At 38.1% G+C, this 18,779-nt stretch overlaps 1 protein-coding gene across 2 annotated transcripts; it reads right to left on the bottom strand.

Annotated features, from left to right (window-relative positions):
* Positions 1-3,229: 3,229 nt before the first annotated feature.
* Positions 3,230-18,029, bottom strand: rfx5 (regulatory factor X, 5). 2 transcript variants are annotated; one of them, XM_042012498.1, is made up of 11 exons: positions 17,972-18,029; positions 15,734-15,888; positions 14,807-14,840; positions 14,621-14,703; positions 13,116-13,235; positions 12,846-12,962; positions 12,566-12,644; positions 12,185-12,383; positions 10,953-11,035; positions 10,750-10,881; positions 3,230-10,580 (listed from the first exon to the last, which is right to left on the bottom strand). In XM_042012498.1, the coding sequence occupies exons 2-11, from the start codon at positions 15,853-15,855 to the stop codon at positions 9,462-9,464; spliced, it is 2,088 nt and encodes a 695-aa protein (XP_041868432.1). In that variant the 5' UTR covers positions 15,856-15,888; positions 17,972-18,029; the 3' UTR covers positions 3,230-9,461. The 2 variants fall into 2 exon arrangements, with proteins under 2 accessions (XP_041868432.1, XP_041868434.1); XM_042012500.1 differs by having other exon boundaries at positions 10,750-10,878.
* Between the last annotated feature and the right edge of the window lie 750 nt (positions 18,030-18,779).

Below are 18,779 nucleotides of genomic sequence, written 5' to 3'. Positions count from 1 at the left end.
CGACACGTCCGGAACTTCCTGTAAGGTTTATGAAATAAAAAAAATAAAATAAAATATTCATTAATCATATGAAAATTTTGTAGATTTGGATACAAATGTGTCAAGATGTTGCTGTATAGACCTTTTTCTACATACCTATATATGTAATATTTCTACATGGGCAGTTGGTCTCATTAAGGTAAATAAGAAATTAGACATGTAACTAACTGAATAATCTCTACATAAATTTGTTTTAATGACTAAACTATGTCACTTTTTACAGAAAACTATTTACTGAGGACTCATTCTATTTGAATATCTGTTGCTCATTGTGTTCTTGTTTTTTAATGTGTAAAACTAAAACATAACCTTTAAAGTGTATTATGGGTATAAAGAAGTTATTTGTACTAGTTTTCACTTACTGCTTTAAACAAATTGCTCTTAAGTTTCACAGATTCACTTTTTTCCTTGAGTTTGTCTCATATTTTAGAGTTAATTAAATATTTTGAAGTTTTGAATTACTTTTCTCACAAAATCAACAGCAAGGGTGTGAATTCTGTTGCGCTAACAAAAAAAACTTTTACTTTTAAGATGGATACGTGCTACTTCCGGTGATACCAAAGTCGTCTTGACAGAGCAGCTGTTTTTGGTTGTGTTTCCGTTTGAATCATTGTTCATCCCTTCCTCCCACTCAGCTCTTCAAGTAAATAATTTAAACACACAAACTTTTAATTAAAAACAGACTTGATTTCACATTTATGTAATTTCAGCTGCGATATTAAATCACGTTATAAATACATACAACCCCAATTCCATACAGATGAATTAGCCTACAGATAGTAAATAGATACTTAGCTAATTCCATTAACCTTTGTTACATTTTTTTCTTTCTCTATTTTTAACATTTTACTACTTTTGGGGGAAAAAATAGTTAATCTTGATTTCAATGGCCTCAACCAGGAAAAAAAAAAGTTGTGACAAAGCCATGTTAGTATGTCAGCATGTGTGTATCCCTTCTTCTTTTAACAACAGTCCATAAATGTCAGGAGACCGCTAACTGAACCTTTGAGGGAGAAATTTAGTCTCATTCTTGTTTTGATATAGAAATTTATTTGTCTTTTTTGTCATATTTTGTGTCTCATGACACCAAACAATTTTAGCTGTTAAAAGGTCATGGTAGTCTGGCATCCTCGCTATAAAGCTGCACCACCATGCAATATGCGGTTTAGCATTGTCTTGCTAAAATATTAAAGACTTTCTCTCAAAAAGATGTCAATGATGGTGCCTTTGCAGGTGTCCAAGTTCCCACTTTCACAGACACTAATCCACTCCCATAAATCTGAATTCTGAATGCAAGCTTAAGAGATCCAGGCTCAACTATGACAACAAGCTGGTTGCTCTATCTCGTCTTTAGAGGATGCATCATCCAAGATTTCCAAAAAAGAACTTCAAATTTTGATTCTTCTGACCAGAGCAGCTTTCAACTTTACCTTATTACTTCACCGCATTAGTTGCAACATTTTCTTCCAGATGTTTTCTTTTAGTATAACTTGCTTTTCTAAGTTTAAATTACTTAATTGAATCATCAGCGTCATCTGTTTGTTTTTGAATGTATGACTCTCAGTCTTAAGGACAGCATGAAAGATGAATATGACATTTGAAACCGTTTTAAATCCTGTGTCCCCGACATCAGAGCACTATGCCTTCAAGTGGCCACACAGTGAAACAGCTTAGGAAAGAGAGAGAAATAAGGTGGTCAATGAAGGGGAAGCACATTGAAAATGCAAAATACGGGAAAGGAAAAAGTGAGGAAAATTTAAAGGAACAGAAGATTTACAGGGAAGAAGAAAGCAGAATAAAATTACTTGAAAAAATGAGAAAATTTAATACAGGAAGAAACAGAGAATGAAAATGGGAAATGAGAAATGAGAGGAAACAATAGACATGTAATGTACCCAGTTTCACTTATGTAATGAGGACCATTTAAAAACACATTAAAATCTGCATGTAAAATGTGTCTAAATAACAAGTGTCCAGCAGAAATTTGCTCATTAAACAGCTCTGTGATAGTGAGAAACAATTACCTATCCTAACCTATCCTACATATAGAAGCCAAATGTGTTCTGTGACCCCATGTGTTGGGGGGGATAATATAAAAAGGGAGGATGTTATCAGGTGTTTGGCCCAGAAGGGCAAACGTTTTTGACCACTATGGCCCCAATTTATATGCTGCAATTTGTTTTTTGGTACAAGATTGACTTCCATGCACAATCAAAGAGGAATAAATGTCTCTAGGTTGCATCAATACGAAATCAAGAGGACATTCAATCAATATAAAGCAGTGCAACGATAAATCCAACCTAAACCTGGGTCAAACGTTCTCAGTAGCTACAGTAGTGGACTTAGCTCCTTCAACACTACACAAAGAAGAACTTTTTCAGTGTTAAATTACAAATACTGTGAAGGTGCATAATGGGTGTGTGGCTCTTCAGTTTCTCAATGTGTCTTCCTATAGGTGCTCCTGATGATTCTCTGCCTTGCTTCCTTACAGAGACCATGGGATGTTTTCTGTTAAGTTTCTTTAAAGGTGTAGCAGCTACCTGGTTACCTAGTTTTTCTTTTCAGGTTTTGTTGCTGTTCTCTTTTGTACAGTTGTCGCCTTCTCCTCATCATCACTCTCTCCTCCCTGTTCATACACACACACACACACACACACACACACACACACACACACACACACACACTTTTTTCTTTACAAAGCTTCCTTTCGTTTTATCTTAAAGGTTCCCCTGTGGCATAATTTTTCAGAACAACATGGCAGCCAGAACATCATTCAGGATGTTTAAAAAAATTTCAAATAATTTTTGTGTTCATAAATTTATTTTATATTCTATAGTTATTTCAACTTATAACCTATAAGCCCCACAGAGCCTTAAAGTCTTGTAGAAGAGGCTTTTTAATTATTCCTGAAATAAAACGATAATGGTTTCAAGATTACAAAATCTGAAAAGAGCTGACTGTCAGAGATGGTGTTTATTACAACATACAAACATTTTTGAGTGTTTGAAATTTAAATAAAAAAAAAACTAAATTACTGCTGCTAAAGTTTCTGTAATATTGAAATAAAGAAAGTCTGAAAATAAAGGCAGGAACAAGAAAAGAAAAGGAAATGGGACAGAAGTAAGATAAAAGATAAAACAAGGAATGGCAGTAGAGAGGGAAAGAAAGAAAAGAGGCATCACATAATAAGTGAACATCACGTCTTTTATTCCATCAATGTAGGAAAATAGATTCACATTAATGTTCTGGCTTCTGTCCTCCATCGCTTCATTTTTCTTCACAACAAACAAAAACCAACAAACAAAACTAACAGCGCAAAGTAAAGTTGCATTTCACTGATTACCGTCATCTCCAAACCAAAAATGAACCAAATTATTATTTCCCCACCTCCCATCTTTAATCAGGAACTTTAGAATTAAAGTGCAAAACAAGAAAAACTAAACAAAGCCAGCAGGTTACAGATAAAGCAAAACAAACATTTACAGGTGAGAATATAGAAAACCAAACAACCACATGAAAACCATGCAGGAAGCCGACAGCATCCCCCATGAATAAAACATAGCTGAAAAGAGTTGTATCAACAATTAGAGGAAGAAAAAACTGCACATCAACAAGCTGTACAATTGTAATAAACATCAAAGACACACGGCAATAAGCAGAACCAATGACAGACAACAGAACAATAAACAACAGATTTATGAAAACACAGACATTTCCTTGTTTTTGCAGAGAGGACAGAAAACAGCAGCAAAAAGCTGCTCGATGTCGAAATCCCACTCAAGTTCTGCTGAGGACTACGTTACCCAGAATTCCTGAGCCTGAGAGGCAGCTGCACCTGCAAGGCTTCACTCAGGGAGGGAAATAGTTTTTCAGGAATATTCAGGATCTAAATGAATAAAAACCTTGAGTGGGTTTCTGACAGCAAACAAAGCTACTGTGATGTCAGACTGAGCGCTCGCCATCATCACGTTACTGCAGGGTTGAGCAGGATCAGCTCGCTCAAACAAACGTCTCGTCATACCATCACCTTTACTCTTAGGTGTAGCTCCAGTTTATCATTTCTACTCTAAACTGTGAGCATTCACACCGTTTTTATCAGCTCTACCATCTGTTAATTAAGTTCTCTAGGAAGTTCTTTATAAATAAGATTTTTGTCATTACACAGATCTTTAAATTAAATAATAATTTAGATTTTTTTTCTATTATTCACCTAAACTTCTCCACTATCTACTCAGAAGGTGCCCTGGTTGGTATCAGTGTATAGTTTTTGTAAACCCAGTTGATCCTCAGGCACAGCCTGGTTTTCAGGAATAAAAAAATCTTTTCAGTAAAGTTTAATTTAAGAAACTCTGAAGTAGCTGTGTCTCACTTCAAACTTAATATTTAAGAATATATTTCCGTCTTTTTCATACAGTGTAAAGTTAAAAAACATTCTTCTTCTGATCCACATATTATGGACAGGAAGTGACATCAGAGAGGGTTGTTTGATTTTGTCTGATCCTTGAGCATCAACACACTGCTACCCGAATCCCGATCCATTTATCTTTGATTATCTGACCCGTTTCTGGTTTGTTTATTTGAGCAACAAAGCTCCACAGTGAAAGTTTCCAACTAAGGACTCTGCTGTCAGGTCTTGTTTCCCAATGCAGGCCCAAACTGGGCCACTTTAGAGGTTCCCAGAGGCTTATTCTGAATTAACTATTAGAGCTCTCTTTGGATCTCAGCCTTTCAAGTTGGACTTTTTCTCACTTCTGAGTACTAAACATCTCCAGTTTGTCCAGTGTCTTTGCCAAACTGGGGCTTCCTTCACCACTGACTTCAAAGTCTTTTGGATCCTGATTTACAGTGTGTTGATCTTTCAAGCTTCTTCCAAATATCCAAAGAAAATATATAATCTTTGTATATTCTAAATTATATTTGAAATAAACACTTCAATCAATCAATCAAATTATCACAGAAAATCTACATGCAGTCGTTTAAAACAATTTAAAAAACCAGTTTCATGTCTCAACGTTCAGGAAATTTCACATATCTGCTCATCACAGTGACGCCAATCAAAGACCCAACAACTTATCTGATGCCTCCATATCGACTTCCCCAACACTATGAGTCTTAAATGTTCACAACCAAAGTTTTCCAGATAAGTGTTCACACTAAGTCGACCTGGGATTTTCATGCTGACTTTCTCCAAGCCCTCAAATTAACTTTAAGAAACACTCCACTACTCCTAACACAGTTTGTACCAAACAGAAATGCCCACAAATGGTTCAAACTGGATTTTTGTGCCAGCTGACTTCCACTTTGCATTTTAAGACCCATTTAGAGCTACTGCAGGTTTTTCAGTTTGGCCAGATTGGCCCAGTAGGTCCTGCAGAGGGAAACAGATGCTGCATAACCTCATGTTTCAGTTGGAATATTTTACAAGATTAGATTTCCAAAAGCAACATTTCACTTTGAGATCAGGTCTGAGATGATGATCATCGGCCACCATCACTGTGGTTAGGAGGCTGGAATTCATAGTGTGCTGAAAAGTAAGAAGGAGCAGAGTTGAGACTGAATGGAGGAAATTGTTGGGACAACAGGCAATTTTCCACAAGGAGTTCAGAAGCATTCAGAACACAGAAGTGTTTTTCAGATTATCTGTCCCTGGTTCAAATAAAGACAAACAAGTCTGAAGTCAGGAAAGAGATTAAGTCTGATAAGGTGCTCCAAATTCAATTTTAATTTGGCCAAGTCAGACAAGTCAGGACCTCTGAGCTGATCAGGTCCTCAGCCAAGACCAACAAGTCCCAAACAAAAGGTCTGAAAATCTAGACTCAGGTTATAAAGTCTCAAATCCTTCATACAAGTTCCAAGTCAGAACGAAGAATAAATTGACTCAGAACCTGACCATCAAGTTGAAACAAAACACTGGTGTCACCGAGCAGAAACTATGACCATCTACCCAACATCAGAGATGATCACCATGCAGTTCTAAAAAAAAAAAAAAAAAAAAACACCCGAGTCTCATGTTTTCCAACAACCATGACGGTGATTAGCTGCTCCTGGACTAATTCAGACCAAAGTTCAGGGCATGTGACTGGAGTTAGCACCTCCAGATATCATTTAAGCATTTTTTACAGACCCGTTCACTGGAAGCACACTGAGAAGCATTTATACCTCCGTGTTGCAAGTGAAATGTTTCTTTGTTTTACTAATCCAACGTTCTCCCTTCAAAACACTTCAGCTAATAAAACTTTAATAATAAAAGAGTGTATTCCCTCTATTATTACTGCTAGATTTTCTACTGAACACAGTATACTGTAAACAAGATTATTATTCTAACCAAATTTTTTGCTATAAAAACAGTCGACAGCTTTTGGCTTGTAGCAGGGTGCAAGCATAAAGCTAAATGTTACATTACTGATATATACTTTTTATAATGCATTTTCTCAGACTGATAAATTCATAACATACATAGACGACTTCTTTTAACTTTCAACAGTGCAACATTTGTCTCAGTTCTGTCTGAAAAGGGCCGAGGCTCAGCTATTAAAGGGACACCGGGGCGCTTTAATCGAACAGGTTAGCACTCCACTAAAACCGATGTGAGCGAACAAAACGTAGCATTGGTGATGCTCCTGTGCTGCATGTCACTTCTCATTTTCCAACAGGGCTTAAACTCACTTTACCATAATGAAAAATTTACAATTTTAACAGTCTAAAATGTTTTTAGGGTCTCTTAAACTGACCTTAAGATTTTGTTACAGCAGAATGGAGGAGAAACAAGGACATACACTCAGCTGCTTTCACATCTCAAATCAAAAATCAACAAATATGTTTTCATTTTTTTTTCTTTTTTTTAAAAAAAATCTGATCACAAGATGGAAAATGGCAAGGAGAGACAGCAAGGTCAAGCCCTGCACAATGAAGAAGACGCTCTCACTGCGAGAAGCTCTCTGGAGAGGAAAAAAAGAGCAGTGTGTCAGCAATGAGGCATTTCCATGACAACAGGGGGTCCAAATTCTCCTCCAGATATTGACAAATAAGGTAGGGTGGGATTCTTTTTTTTCTTTTTCATTCAAGTAAATAGAAAAAGTTGTTGTAATTTTAAACAAAGTTTAGACTTAAAGTTGTAAAATCTGAAAGTCTGAAACAAAAAGTACTTTCTAAAAAATATGTTGTAACGTGATTTTCATTCATTTTATTTAACCACCAGAACATTTGATAGCAGTACTTGATTTTATGGTGTACAAGAACTACTGCTTTTCAGCTTTCTGTACTGTTTGGAGAATACACTGAGCTCTGTGAACTTTAAACTCAATTTTGTGTCTGAAAAATGCCTTTGAAATAAGCATGAGATGGCTGAAGTCAGTGATAGAAATCAGAAACAAACATGGCTGTGTCACATTGCTGATCAAGATTGAGCTGCAGTGATGAGTTCAAAGACGTGGCTAAAGTTAGTGCAAAGGGCGCATCATAGAACAAGAACTAATCCAGCTATAAGTTTCATTGTGGTCTATTAGCTAATTCTATACAAATACTGTATGTCTCAGCAATATTTTTTACTGCATCTTAATGTATTAGTGCTTGTGTCTTTGTGCTTTGTTCCAAGTGCCCAAGCTGAAACATTATCTTAACACTTAATTCAGATCTGCTACTGCCCTTCTGTGACTGACCTGGTTCATGTCGGGTTTCATAGTTTATTTTATCTTAGCAAGCTGTTTAGTGTGAATGAAGCATTTTGGCACCTTTCTTTTAAAACTTAAAGTCGGGTCTAGCTGGGATCATTTGGACTGGACATCATATCTTGAAACTTCTCTGGTGTTGGCTTGATCTGTTTTTCTAGCACTGATGTCAAACACATCGTCAGATTTCAAATATCTTTTTTTAGCTCTTGATTTGCCTGATTTAACACAAGAGGTGCATCACATTGCTTTAAAAAAATTTTTTTAAACATACCAAAACAGTAACTGATTAAAAAAATACAGCTTGTTACACATTGAACAGTTTAAATAACTAAAGGAGTTCATTTTTAATATTTAAGCTTTAAAATTAATGGTTGATGGTTTTGTAACATCTGGACAAAATCAAGCTCGCAGTTTAATCCCAGTCTGTCGACTTTGTGCTGACTTAACTTCATTTTTAAAAGTAGTAGTAGTAGTGGACATTTGCAAGTCATTTTCTGCCACTACACTGCCAGTATGTTGGTTTAAAGCATAAACTAAATGACATCATATTATTTCTGCAGAGTGGCATGTTATGCACCATGCAAAACAGAAATTGCATTCTAATGGCACAACACGGGTGTTTTATTTTTATACTGTCATGAGACAAGGATGCTTTGGGAAACCAGGTATTTGGTTTAGAATTGATTCTTGAATCAATAAAATCCAGCCAATTGTTTAAGTTACTATTCAGACAGCAGAGTTTTTGTTGTTTTAGAGTCAATCTTAAATAATTTAATTCATTTAATGAATCGTACTGAAATTGTTTAGTAGTTTTAAGATAAATAAACCTGAAATAATTCATTTGATTTAAACATCTAAAATTTGATATAAAACCACTTATTTTATACAATATTGTGGGTGATGAGTAATTGAAAATGTTCGTTCTTTCCCTCTCAAATGAGCTCAATCAACAATAAGTGCAAAACCCACACAGATATAAAATAAAAACAAACCGTTTTAAAACAAAGCAACAAGAGGAGAGTAGAGCCAAGCTTCGATTCACATTCAGCACTTTATCGTTTAAATTCTCTTCACTCAATTTAATTTTATTCCCCAACCAACAACCTTCTAGTTGATTAACTTCTGAAGGATTAAGAACGGCTGTATTTCTGGCAGAATCGAGGCTGGGCTCACTTGAAGAGGTTGTTTGTTTAGTACAGAGAACCTTTAAAAGGCCCTAACCCGTAAGTACCTACTGTATTCATCGACTCCATCCTGGGCTTCATTCACGTCTTCTTCCCCTCTTCCTTTTTTTTGCAACTTCTCTCCCTCCTTTGCATGAATCTCTTCTTTTTGTAAGTTTTTTTTTTTTTTTTTATGAAGTAAAGCAGCAGACGACCAGACCTCAGCACAGAAAACTTTTAGAGGATACAAGAAAGCGAGAAAGGGAGGAAGGAAGGAAGTAGGAAAGAGAATAAGGAAAGAGGAGTGGTTCTGCTTTCCACAGGTTACACAGACACACATGCAGTTAAAAGATTTGTACGTTTCTAACAGCGTTCAGTCAGTTTACAAGTGCACTGGAGCCAATGAAAGGACAGCGTGTGGATGTTTCGGCTTCATTTATCCTGCTTGATTGACTCTCTGCTGCTGCCAATCTGGGATTTCCACCAGTGGGGAGGAGGACTGATAGAGGGGAGGGGATTTTTAGCAAGTGAGGTAAAAGCTGTGTGAGAGAGGATGATTAAAAAAAAAAGACGAGGAGGATGATGAGAGCTAATGTCCCTCTCTTTTCGGGGGTGTGCTTATCTCTTCTCCTTTCTCCCCGAGCTTCACATCTGTGTTGGAGGAGTCAGAGGAAGAGGAGGCAGGAGCGGCAGAGGAGGTGGATGGAGGCGGCGGGCTGACGTGCAGTTCCACTGGCGTCAGCGTTATCTCCACCTCACCTCGTTCCTCATGCAGTGTGGGCAGGGGAAGAGGAGGCGGGTGATGTGCTGCAGGATGAGCGATGCTGCTGTTGTTATTGCTCGGTCTTGGAGCTTTTTGGATGACTTCAACCATCGGGGTCCGTCCTGAGGGTGTCAGCTCCCAGCTGGAGTTCCCCGGACTCTGGAACAGGAGCAGCGGTCTGCTATGATGATCCGGCTCTGTCGTCCCACCTGGCTGACACTGGACCACCACCCCGCGTTGGTCCACCAGCCGGTGACCCATGTCTGACACGGCCGGCAGCTGGCTCAGAACCAGCCCTGGCTGTTCCTGGATAACCAGCTCCAGCACCGGCTGTGACGAAGATGACGTGGAAGAAGAAGCTTTCTGAATGACGCCGCCGGTGAGGGAGGTGATGATTGGAGGTTGTGAGGGAGGAGCAGAAGGGAGAGGCTGAGGAGCTACAGGAGAAGTAGGAAGAGAATCCTCTGGACGAGGTTTTCTTGGTCTTCCGCGTTTCCGTTTCACCAGAGGAGTGTTGCTGGCAGAGCCACCAGACACACCAACAGCACCACCTGACGTCACCCCCTCCAGGGAGCGCTTGGTGCCACTTGTTTGTGGTTTCTGGACCACAGAAGTGGGGGCTGCTGGAGTGTGTTGCTGCTGAGAAGGAAGAGGAGGAGGTGGTGCAACTTTCTCTCTTTCATAAGGCAAACAGCCCTGAGGCAGGATCACCACAGGGACAGGCCCACCCTGCTGCTGGGGAAGCGTCGCCATGGCAATGACTTTCACCCCACCACTGCTGGCAGCAGCGGCAGCAGCAGTGGGCCCTCCATGTCCAGATGCTCCTCCAACACCAGATGCATCTTTGGGAGCCAAGGACGGTGGAGAGGAGCGGACAGAGAGGGTCTTATCAGGAATGGAGCTGCGAGGGAGGATTCTGGGTAACTGCTTCATGAACGCCTGCATCTGTAGCAAAGCCAGAAATTCAGAGGATAAACATCATTTTATTATTTATTAATCTGCTTAGACTACATCTGGTGCCACTAGTTCTGTTGTGTCTGTCACTAAAATTCTCTCAACAACAGAACATAAGCTACTTTAAAGGAAATGAAGCCGTTCAGTACTGCTGACCTACCGCTGGACGCAGAGAAGAGGAAGAGGAAGAGGTAGAGGAAGGAGGAGGAGTATCTATTGATGAAGGTTTGGTTGCTGCAGCTGATTTGTCTCCAGACAGAAGCTTCAGTGAGGATGAGTCCCCTGAGTCCTTCTATGGACAGAGAGGAAGCAGTGATCAGTAAACAGACAGATCAATGATTTCAATGATTGTTCAGAACAAACCTTCAGATCTGCAGCTCCGTCACCATCAGGTTTCGAGATCACAGGAGTTTTCTTAATGACTTTGTGGGTTTTAGCTGGACCTCCTGCAGACAAAACACCAGCTGTGAGTCGTCTTGTCACAAACAGCTGCAGCATCCATGCTTGTATGATAGTTTCAGTAATTCTTAGGCTGTATACTTTAACAATGTTTTTAATCTTTTTGAAAAGGATTTAATTTTTATTCTGAATTAAAGACGAAGTAAAACTCTCATGTTAACGTGGCCAATATGTCTGAAGTAACCAGTCCCATCTTTTTAAAAAATGTCTTGAATTTCCAGAATTCATCTGTTTCCATTCACTAGCACAGTAAATCTGAAATGATCTTTTAAAAAGCCAAAAAGAACCCTCAATAAATCCATTTTTTAATCAGACGCATTTCCATTTATAGTAATTTTTATTCAGTAAAAGAAGTAGTTTTTCCAACCAGAAGCAAACTTTAAGAAGAAAAAAACAGCAACAACAGTGCAGTGGACATCTGCATGAGGAAAATGGTCTTTGTCAGGAATAACTTTCATCTCCAGGAATATCTGGGATATTGTATCACATCAATACAGTGTCTTGCAAAACTATTCAACCACATTGGCATTTATAACAGACCTACACAAAATAATCCAAATTTGTTAAGTGAAATAAAATTTAAAAAAAAACAGAGTTTTGAAAAATTCTCAAAATGTAAAAAAAAAAAAAATTTAATTTTAAAAAATTGTGAATTCGTAAGTATTCATTAAAATGTTTCCACAGCATGATGCTGCCTCCGCCATGCTTCACTGCAGGGATGCTGTACTTGGAGTAATGGGATGTGTTAGGTTTTACACCAGACGTAGTGTTTTCCTTGATAGCCAAAAACTTAACTTTAATCTTTCTTAACTGTGAGCAAAAGACCCTCTTTTATGTGTTTGGAGAGTCTCCCATATGCCTTACAGCAAAATATAAAAGTGCTTTCTTATTTTTTTTCTATAAGCAATCACTTCTTTCTGGTCACTCTTCTGTAAAGCCCAGCTCTACAGAGTGTAAAGCCTCAAGTGATCCAATGGATAAATACAGCAGTTGCCATTGTCAAGCCTTTGAGAAATACTTACACTTACACCGATCTGACTGATACCATGGTTTGTTCCCAACGACTACAAGATCATTGAAAATGCCAGAGAAAGTCTGATGAAGTAACAAAATAAAGAACACACACTGCAACACACCTGCGAGCGCTGCAGAGGTCACCAGCTCAGCCTGGCTGCAGCGAGGGTTGACAATGTGCTCCTGGATCAGGTACCGAGCGATCTCCACCACTGTGTCAAATGAACGCTTCAGGATCTTCTCCGCCCAATTACAGATCAGCTCACACGCCGCCTCTGTTACTTCCTGTTTGTAGGTCTGGACCAGTTCAGTCAGCTCAGACTGTAGACAAAGAGGAATGAGAGTGTGTTACCAACATCTCTTGTTACCAGAGTGATACTATTAATAGTGTTTAGAGTAGTAATATGCAAATACATATACAAGTAGTGATAGGAGAATGTTTTTGTAGTACGATTAACAGTAATGGTACAGATGGTACTGTAGTAGAGTATATATGTCAGTACTGGGTCATTCTTCAGGTCCAAGTTGGGCAGCAAAGGCATGTTGAGAACCGTCTTCCTCCTGATGCCACTATAACAGTACGTATCAACCAAGCAGGTTAAGGAATTCAACCAGCAGCCTTCACATTCTGGTCCACACTTACAAGAGACACTCAGTATTTACAAGCAGATATAATTAAACTTAATCCAATTAATTAATAGCAACAACTAAAACTAAACCAGAAACAGACTTTTGTCCCCTGGGTCCATAATGATGTTTGTTTTGACTGTAGGGGAAGGATATTTGGACTGTCCTCTGCCTCCGAGTCGTCTCGCCTTGATGTTAGGGAAAATGTCTCTAATGATCTTCCCAAAGTTGGCAGCACTCAAGGGACGATGCTGCAGGTTCTCGCAGTATCTCCTGCAGCACACAGAGGACAGAAACAACTGAGACAACTGAAAATGAGAAGCCCTCACTTCAGTGTAAAATAAAACACTTGAGTTTAAACTTTTCAGCAATGAATGTCACCACCGTTAATCTAATTCAGATGTGTGTGTTTACATGTTCGCTCACTTGTATGTTTCATAGACGTCCTGTTTGGGCAGACAGGTGTCCGAATGCTCCTCCAGGTGACTGCGGATCCAGTTACAGGTGTGAAGCTGGTCGGCTGTGTTGAAGGAACTGGAGTCGCTGCTAATGTCGACAAACATAAAAATTCAATTGTGTATCAAAACACAAATCTTCCTGTCAAAATAAACATGAAATTTACAGGTTCTGCATTTTCAAAAAGGTTTCCTCATATACAAGAGGGATTTAATCAAAAGCAACTAAGGCTACATCTACAATAAGATAGAACTGATTTCATTTTTTATAGGTTTTGTAAAAAGATTAAATCATTTCAAGAAATGTGTGTTCATACAAAATGAAAATGCTGTAGTGCATTCGCCAGGCCTGTAAATGGCTGTTTTGCTGCAACAAAAGCAGATAATAAAACATGGATATATGCATAAACTTCATCTGCTGTTCTTCGTGTCCACTTGTTGCTGACAGAGGTAGTAGAGGGCTGCTGTAATAGCCACATCATGCTCAGTAGCTTCTGCAGCATCAATGCAAAACTATAATCAACCATTGTTGTAGCTGTCGGTGGGGTTTGAGAATGCGGGAGCTTTCAAATTTATTCACTTTGAAACCCAGTTTAAAAAAAATTAGTTTTCAGACTCTAAAAAACACCAGCTCCACGTTGACAAAAAAATCCAAAATATAAAAAACTAAAACACATCTAAACTCATCTCCATGTGGACATGGCCTAAACTTGTTAGTTGAAATTGGAAGACAGTTTTGACAGGGGAAAACTTACAGGCTACTTAACACCTCTCACAATAACAGACTGGACGACTGAGATTATTCACCTAGAAAAATCCTTTACAAAATTTGTAGCTGTAAATTAGGTGCAAAACTATAAAGGCCATGAAAACCAGATGCCACATATGCTTATCCTTTTCAGTCCTGATGCAACATGACAGTTTTCTACATGATGTCCTTCCTTTGAAGGTGTGAAGAAAGATTTTACGAAGGGTTCATAACATGGTTTTTCATGTTTTCTTGCTTATCTGCAGCATTAAAACAATGTGTTATCATCTTAAACATTTCCGAAACAAGACTGTTTATTTAAGCAATTGGGCCACTGTCACAACAATCATCCACTGGGACCCTTTTAAAAGTGGAAGTTTTAGCATTTTAGGTACCAAACCCTGACTATTCAGCGGTTTAGCATGCACTGTAAGAAATGGATGACAAGACAAGCTGGTTAAAACTACAAAGAAGTTGGCAACCGAGGTAAAGCAACAGTCAGGACCTGCTTCCCAGGCCAAACCAGTAAGCATCTGAAATAACCTGTCCACCTGAACAGGACCAAGCAAGTGAGCACACAGCAGCAGCCCCTGGCTGATCTAAAGGTACCCAGGATTAAGAAATACATAAGTGGAAATTAATGTGCCAGGTCCACTCCAACTACAGGATCTGTACAAAAATTATATTAAAAAATATACAAGTTTGCGTTTACTATGAACATCACTGACCTTTTGTCCCCAGAGCTGGGTCCTGAGGGTAGCTGGAGGTACAGGTACAGCTTGTCATTGTCAGAAAAACGTTGAACATCTTGCTGTTGAAGCAAAAAAGATTGCATCTGAGTACCATCACTAAACTCTCCAGATTTTAAAGGTTTCATTTAACTGGACTTTAAAAATTCAGTGTGAGGTTTTTACCAGGATCTGATCCACTTTGGACTGAACATTCTTACTGCAAGACGAGAACACACACTTAGAAATGTACTCACATTCTTCTAAACATGAACAGCTTCAAGTACATTCACAATTTCTTTGGAATTTAAACTTCTTTTCATACAGAAACAACCAACACTTCTCAGACAACACTCTTTAGCACTCCTTAAACTTAAATGAAAAATAAATAACTTTATCTTTCTTTAGCTTGGCAAAAAAAGATTATTGTGGTTGCATACATGAAGAACTCCTACATTTCAACTTCATTATCTGTGAACCCAGATCTACTCTGATGAGGGTTTTTTTTTCTCCCAAAAAAGAAAAAAAACTTGAGGGGGGTCAAATGATAATGTGTTTCTTTTTTCCCCTTAGGAAGCTTTTTGACTATTTTAAATGACCTAGAACTATCTAAACAGCAGCCAAGATAAATGTTGGTTGAATTAAAACTCTATGAGCTTTTGTCAATTATTCAATTATAACCAGGTTTTACAGCACATACAGGGAAGGCTATACTATTATAAGATGTTTATGCAGCCATTAAATGAAAAATCTAAACTGAGGCAGCAAGTTTAAATTACCAAAACAAACTTGCAGTACATCAACTTTACTGTTACTGACAATGACACATAAAGAACAGTCTGAGCTCTGATGAACCTCCTCGTCATATTGCCATTTGATGTTAACTGTGAAAACATACTGCATGCTTTATAATACTTTTTTAAAAATGTATATTACTATGCAAAAATCTGGAGAAGAAAAAAAACACAATTGTCTTTTGTGTTTCAACTCCTCAGTTTTTCCTGGAGTGCCCCTACCTATGAATGAAAACTGAAGATTATTAGACATTTATGTAAAAATGTTTTACTCATTTTAGGAAACCTCTTAGCTCCCCTAGTTTTCAGCGTAACTTACGAAATGTTGCTTTTAAGTTTTTGCAGGAGCATACTGGGCTCAGTGTCGCCCTCCCCTGCCTCCAGACAGCTCTCCCCGTGTTGGGGGGCTTCTGCCCGCTGATGGTGCTGGTCCTCCGACATCTGGACCAACTAACCGGTGCTAAGAGCCACCATCTGAGGATGTACAGAAAACGATGTTTAAATAACAGAGAAGCAACAGGAATGTGGTGAGAAAAATTAAAAAGCAAAAAGATCATTTTTAAATAAACATTTTTAATATCTAATGTGCTTAGGCTGCCCTTTCTCAGGGACGTGTTTTGAGTTTTGCAACACGTTGTAATACTGAGAAACCTCCTGTATTTATCATATAAGTGCAAAAATTAGTTCAAACGTTGGAGAAACAAACACTTTAATTATTAACAGATCTCACAGATATTGTCTTTAATGACTAACTTTAATTATATTCTTGACTTCACAAAAAGTGAAAACTATTAAAACACCTAGTCAAATGTCAAAAACTCAAAAAGACAGTCTTTCATATAAAACAAAGAAACATTAACATTTGTGAAAATGAAAATAGACATTTCCAACATGTACTTCATAGTTAAATGATTGTCATTAATTATTTTTTAGCTTTACAGTAACCATACAGTACAGTGATTTTGTACTAAAGCAGCAACATAACAACATCCATGACTCAAAATGAAATACTATAAACTCTAGTTTCTCAAATAGCTTCTTGATACATCATTTAGTTTTCCACATTTACAGCCTAGTTTACAGCTTTGGTCTCTGCAGCTAATTCCTTTGGTAATGGCAACTGCTCGGAGGTTATAATTTATTTTATTTAAACTGAAGGTTGTGATGAGTGTCATGCATATTACTCTTAGCTAAAAAAAAAAAAAAAAGAAAAAAAGAGAGTATTACACCAAAATGATAAGCTCAATGCTTTTAAACAGAATTTCACAACCTAAAATGTGACATAATTTTACAAATGTCTACTTCTTTCTAGTTTATGGCCGTACTGGAGGCCAATCAGAGGCCAACAACGATTTTTGGCCTCCAAAGTTGGACTACTGAATGTATCTGCACCAAGGACTTGAAGCAAAGGATGACCTTAAATGAGTGCATCCCCTTGAATAGCCACAGCATGATCGAGAGAGAAAAAAAACAAAACTATGGACTGTCAAATCAACCAAAACCAGAAACAGATAAAACACATAATAATGATCAAGGGGGGTTGGAGGGAGGGCTTCCTTCAAAAAAAAGGTAGGGGAGGGCCACAGCACGTCAGTTCTCATGTAACCTTTCATTTTACTATCTGTCCATGCAAGACTTTAGATGATTTACATGGTAAATCTGAGGAAGAAGATCTGGATTTAAACGTGTTCAGTCTTAAATGCAGGAGACTCGTAGCTGTTTACGATCGTGAATTTATGGGACTATTTCTGTATGTAAACAGACGACAGTTCTGTTATAACGGTTTGAAAAACACTTTGCAGCCCAACCAGCGCGGTTTTCCCCACTGCAACATCACATTATAGTGTCGTTTAATTCATAACCCAAACTGGTTCCGCTGACAGCTTGTTAAAAAAAAGGAAAGGCCCGCTGGCTGAGGGGTAGCAACACATGCTGGCTGTCACACTGCAGTTAAACGTTAACTTCCACAACTGGAGCGTGACACACGTTTCTGGGCACAGCCAAATGCAACCTGCCGCTGGTCACAGACCCTCCACACATCCGCTAGTTAGCTGGAAACACTGGTGTGCTAGGAGTGCTCCCATGTCAGGTCTGACTGCTGTGTTTACAAAGGGCGTAGCGCCGGTGGTCATGTGCCTGCCATTTACTACACAACACACAGACATACTGACCTAGCTCAACATGTTATTGCCAAGTTAGCTAGCTAGCGGAAAACACAGACGCCCTCCACTCGTCAGTTAAATTTAATTAGACAAAAATTGAGAAACGCTTAAAAACTGTAGAAATTGAAAGGTCTCTCTTACGGAGACGAATTATATTAAAGCTGTGAATGTTTCATTTGTCTCGCTGTCGCAAACTATAGGAGGCTAACTAGCTAGCTTAGCTGCGTGCTATCAGGTAGCATTAGCTAGCAAATACACCCCTTAAACAGGTTTCTACGCGATATTTTTCATTTTAAAATAACTCGAGATAATAGTCAATCAATTCTCTTTTTAATGTATGATCGGGTGAGCGAGTCATATATCAGTATTTATTTTTAAAAAGAAAAAGAAAGTACCTGAGCCTAGATACATCAAAAATCCCCTTTCAGATTTTTTTGTGATTGGATGACTTTGTTATGTCTGCCTGACTACAAAGTCAACGTCTATTCCTATTGGTCAGCTGTCAAACATCTACTCGGATACAAAAACCGGGTGAATTTCTATTCGTGGAGTAGGATTATTATTTTGACAGAGATTTTTCTGATTGGACGCAGTTTCCTGGTCTGCCCAGTTACAAAACAGATGAATTTATCTTGTGAAATTTACCTAGCAACAACTGTTGGCTCAGATAATGAAAGTGAAAGAAAATCAAGCGGTTATTTAGCGGTTTTCCAAAATCAGGCGCTACATAAAATGGACTTAGCTGCACTATCAGAAAATTACATAAACAAATATACGGACGGACATTACCTTCCAATATACCCAAATACAATATACTTTTCACCTTATTTTTAGGTCTAATTTGGCAGAAATCAAGAATTTAGTATACAACAGCATAAAAACTAATAAAAAAATTCTGGGACAGTTCTAATTCACACTTTGGATACCTGCAAATTCTAGGCAGTGACCCCCAATGGAGGTCAGCTCTGACCAGGAAAAATTAAAGTGCAAAAATTTTAATTAACATTAGATGATGATAAATGTATATTTCCTTTTTTAGATCAAATTAAACTAATAAGACACTCATTTGACAGAAATGTATGCATAAACCATATGTTGGTATAAAATATGACTAATTTAATGGTAGTGTCCAACTAAATGTAAACAGAATTATAGTGTAGTCTGCATTTACTTTACAGAAATAAAAAAGAATTCTCTCAAGAA

This window comes from Melanotaenia boesemani, chromosome 17 (genome assembly GCF_017639745.1).
Source record: "Melanotaenia boesemani isolate fMelBoe1 chromosome 17, fMelBoe1.pri, whole genome shotgun sequence".
NCBI lineage: Eukaryota > Metazoa > Chordata > Actinopteri > Atheriniformes > Melanotaeniidae > Melanotaenia > Melanotaenia boesemani.
This window is presented reverse-complemented; position numbering and strand designations above follow the sequence as displayed.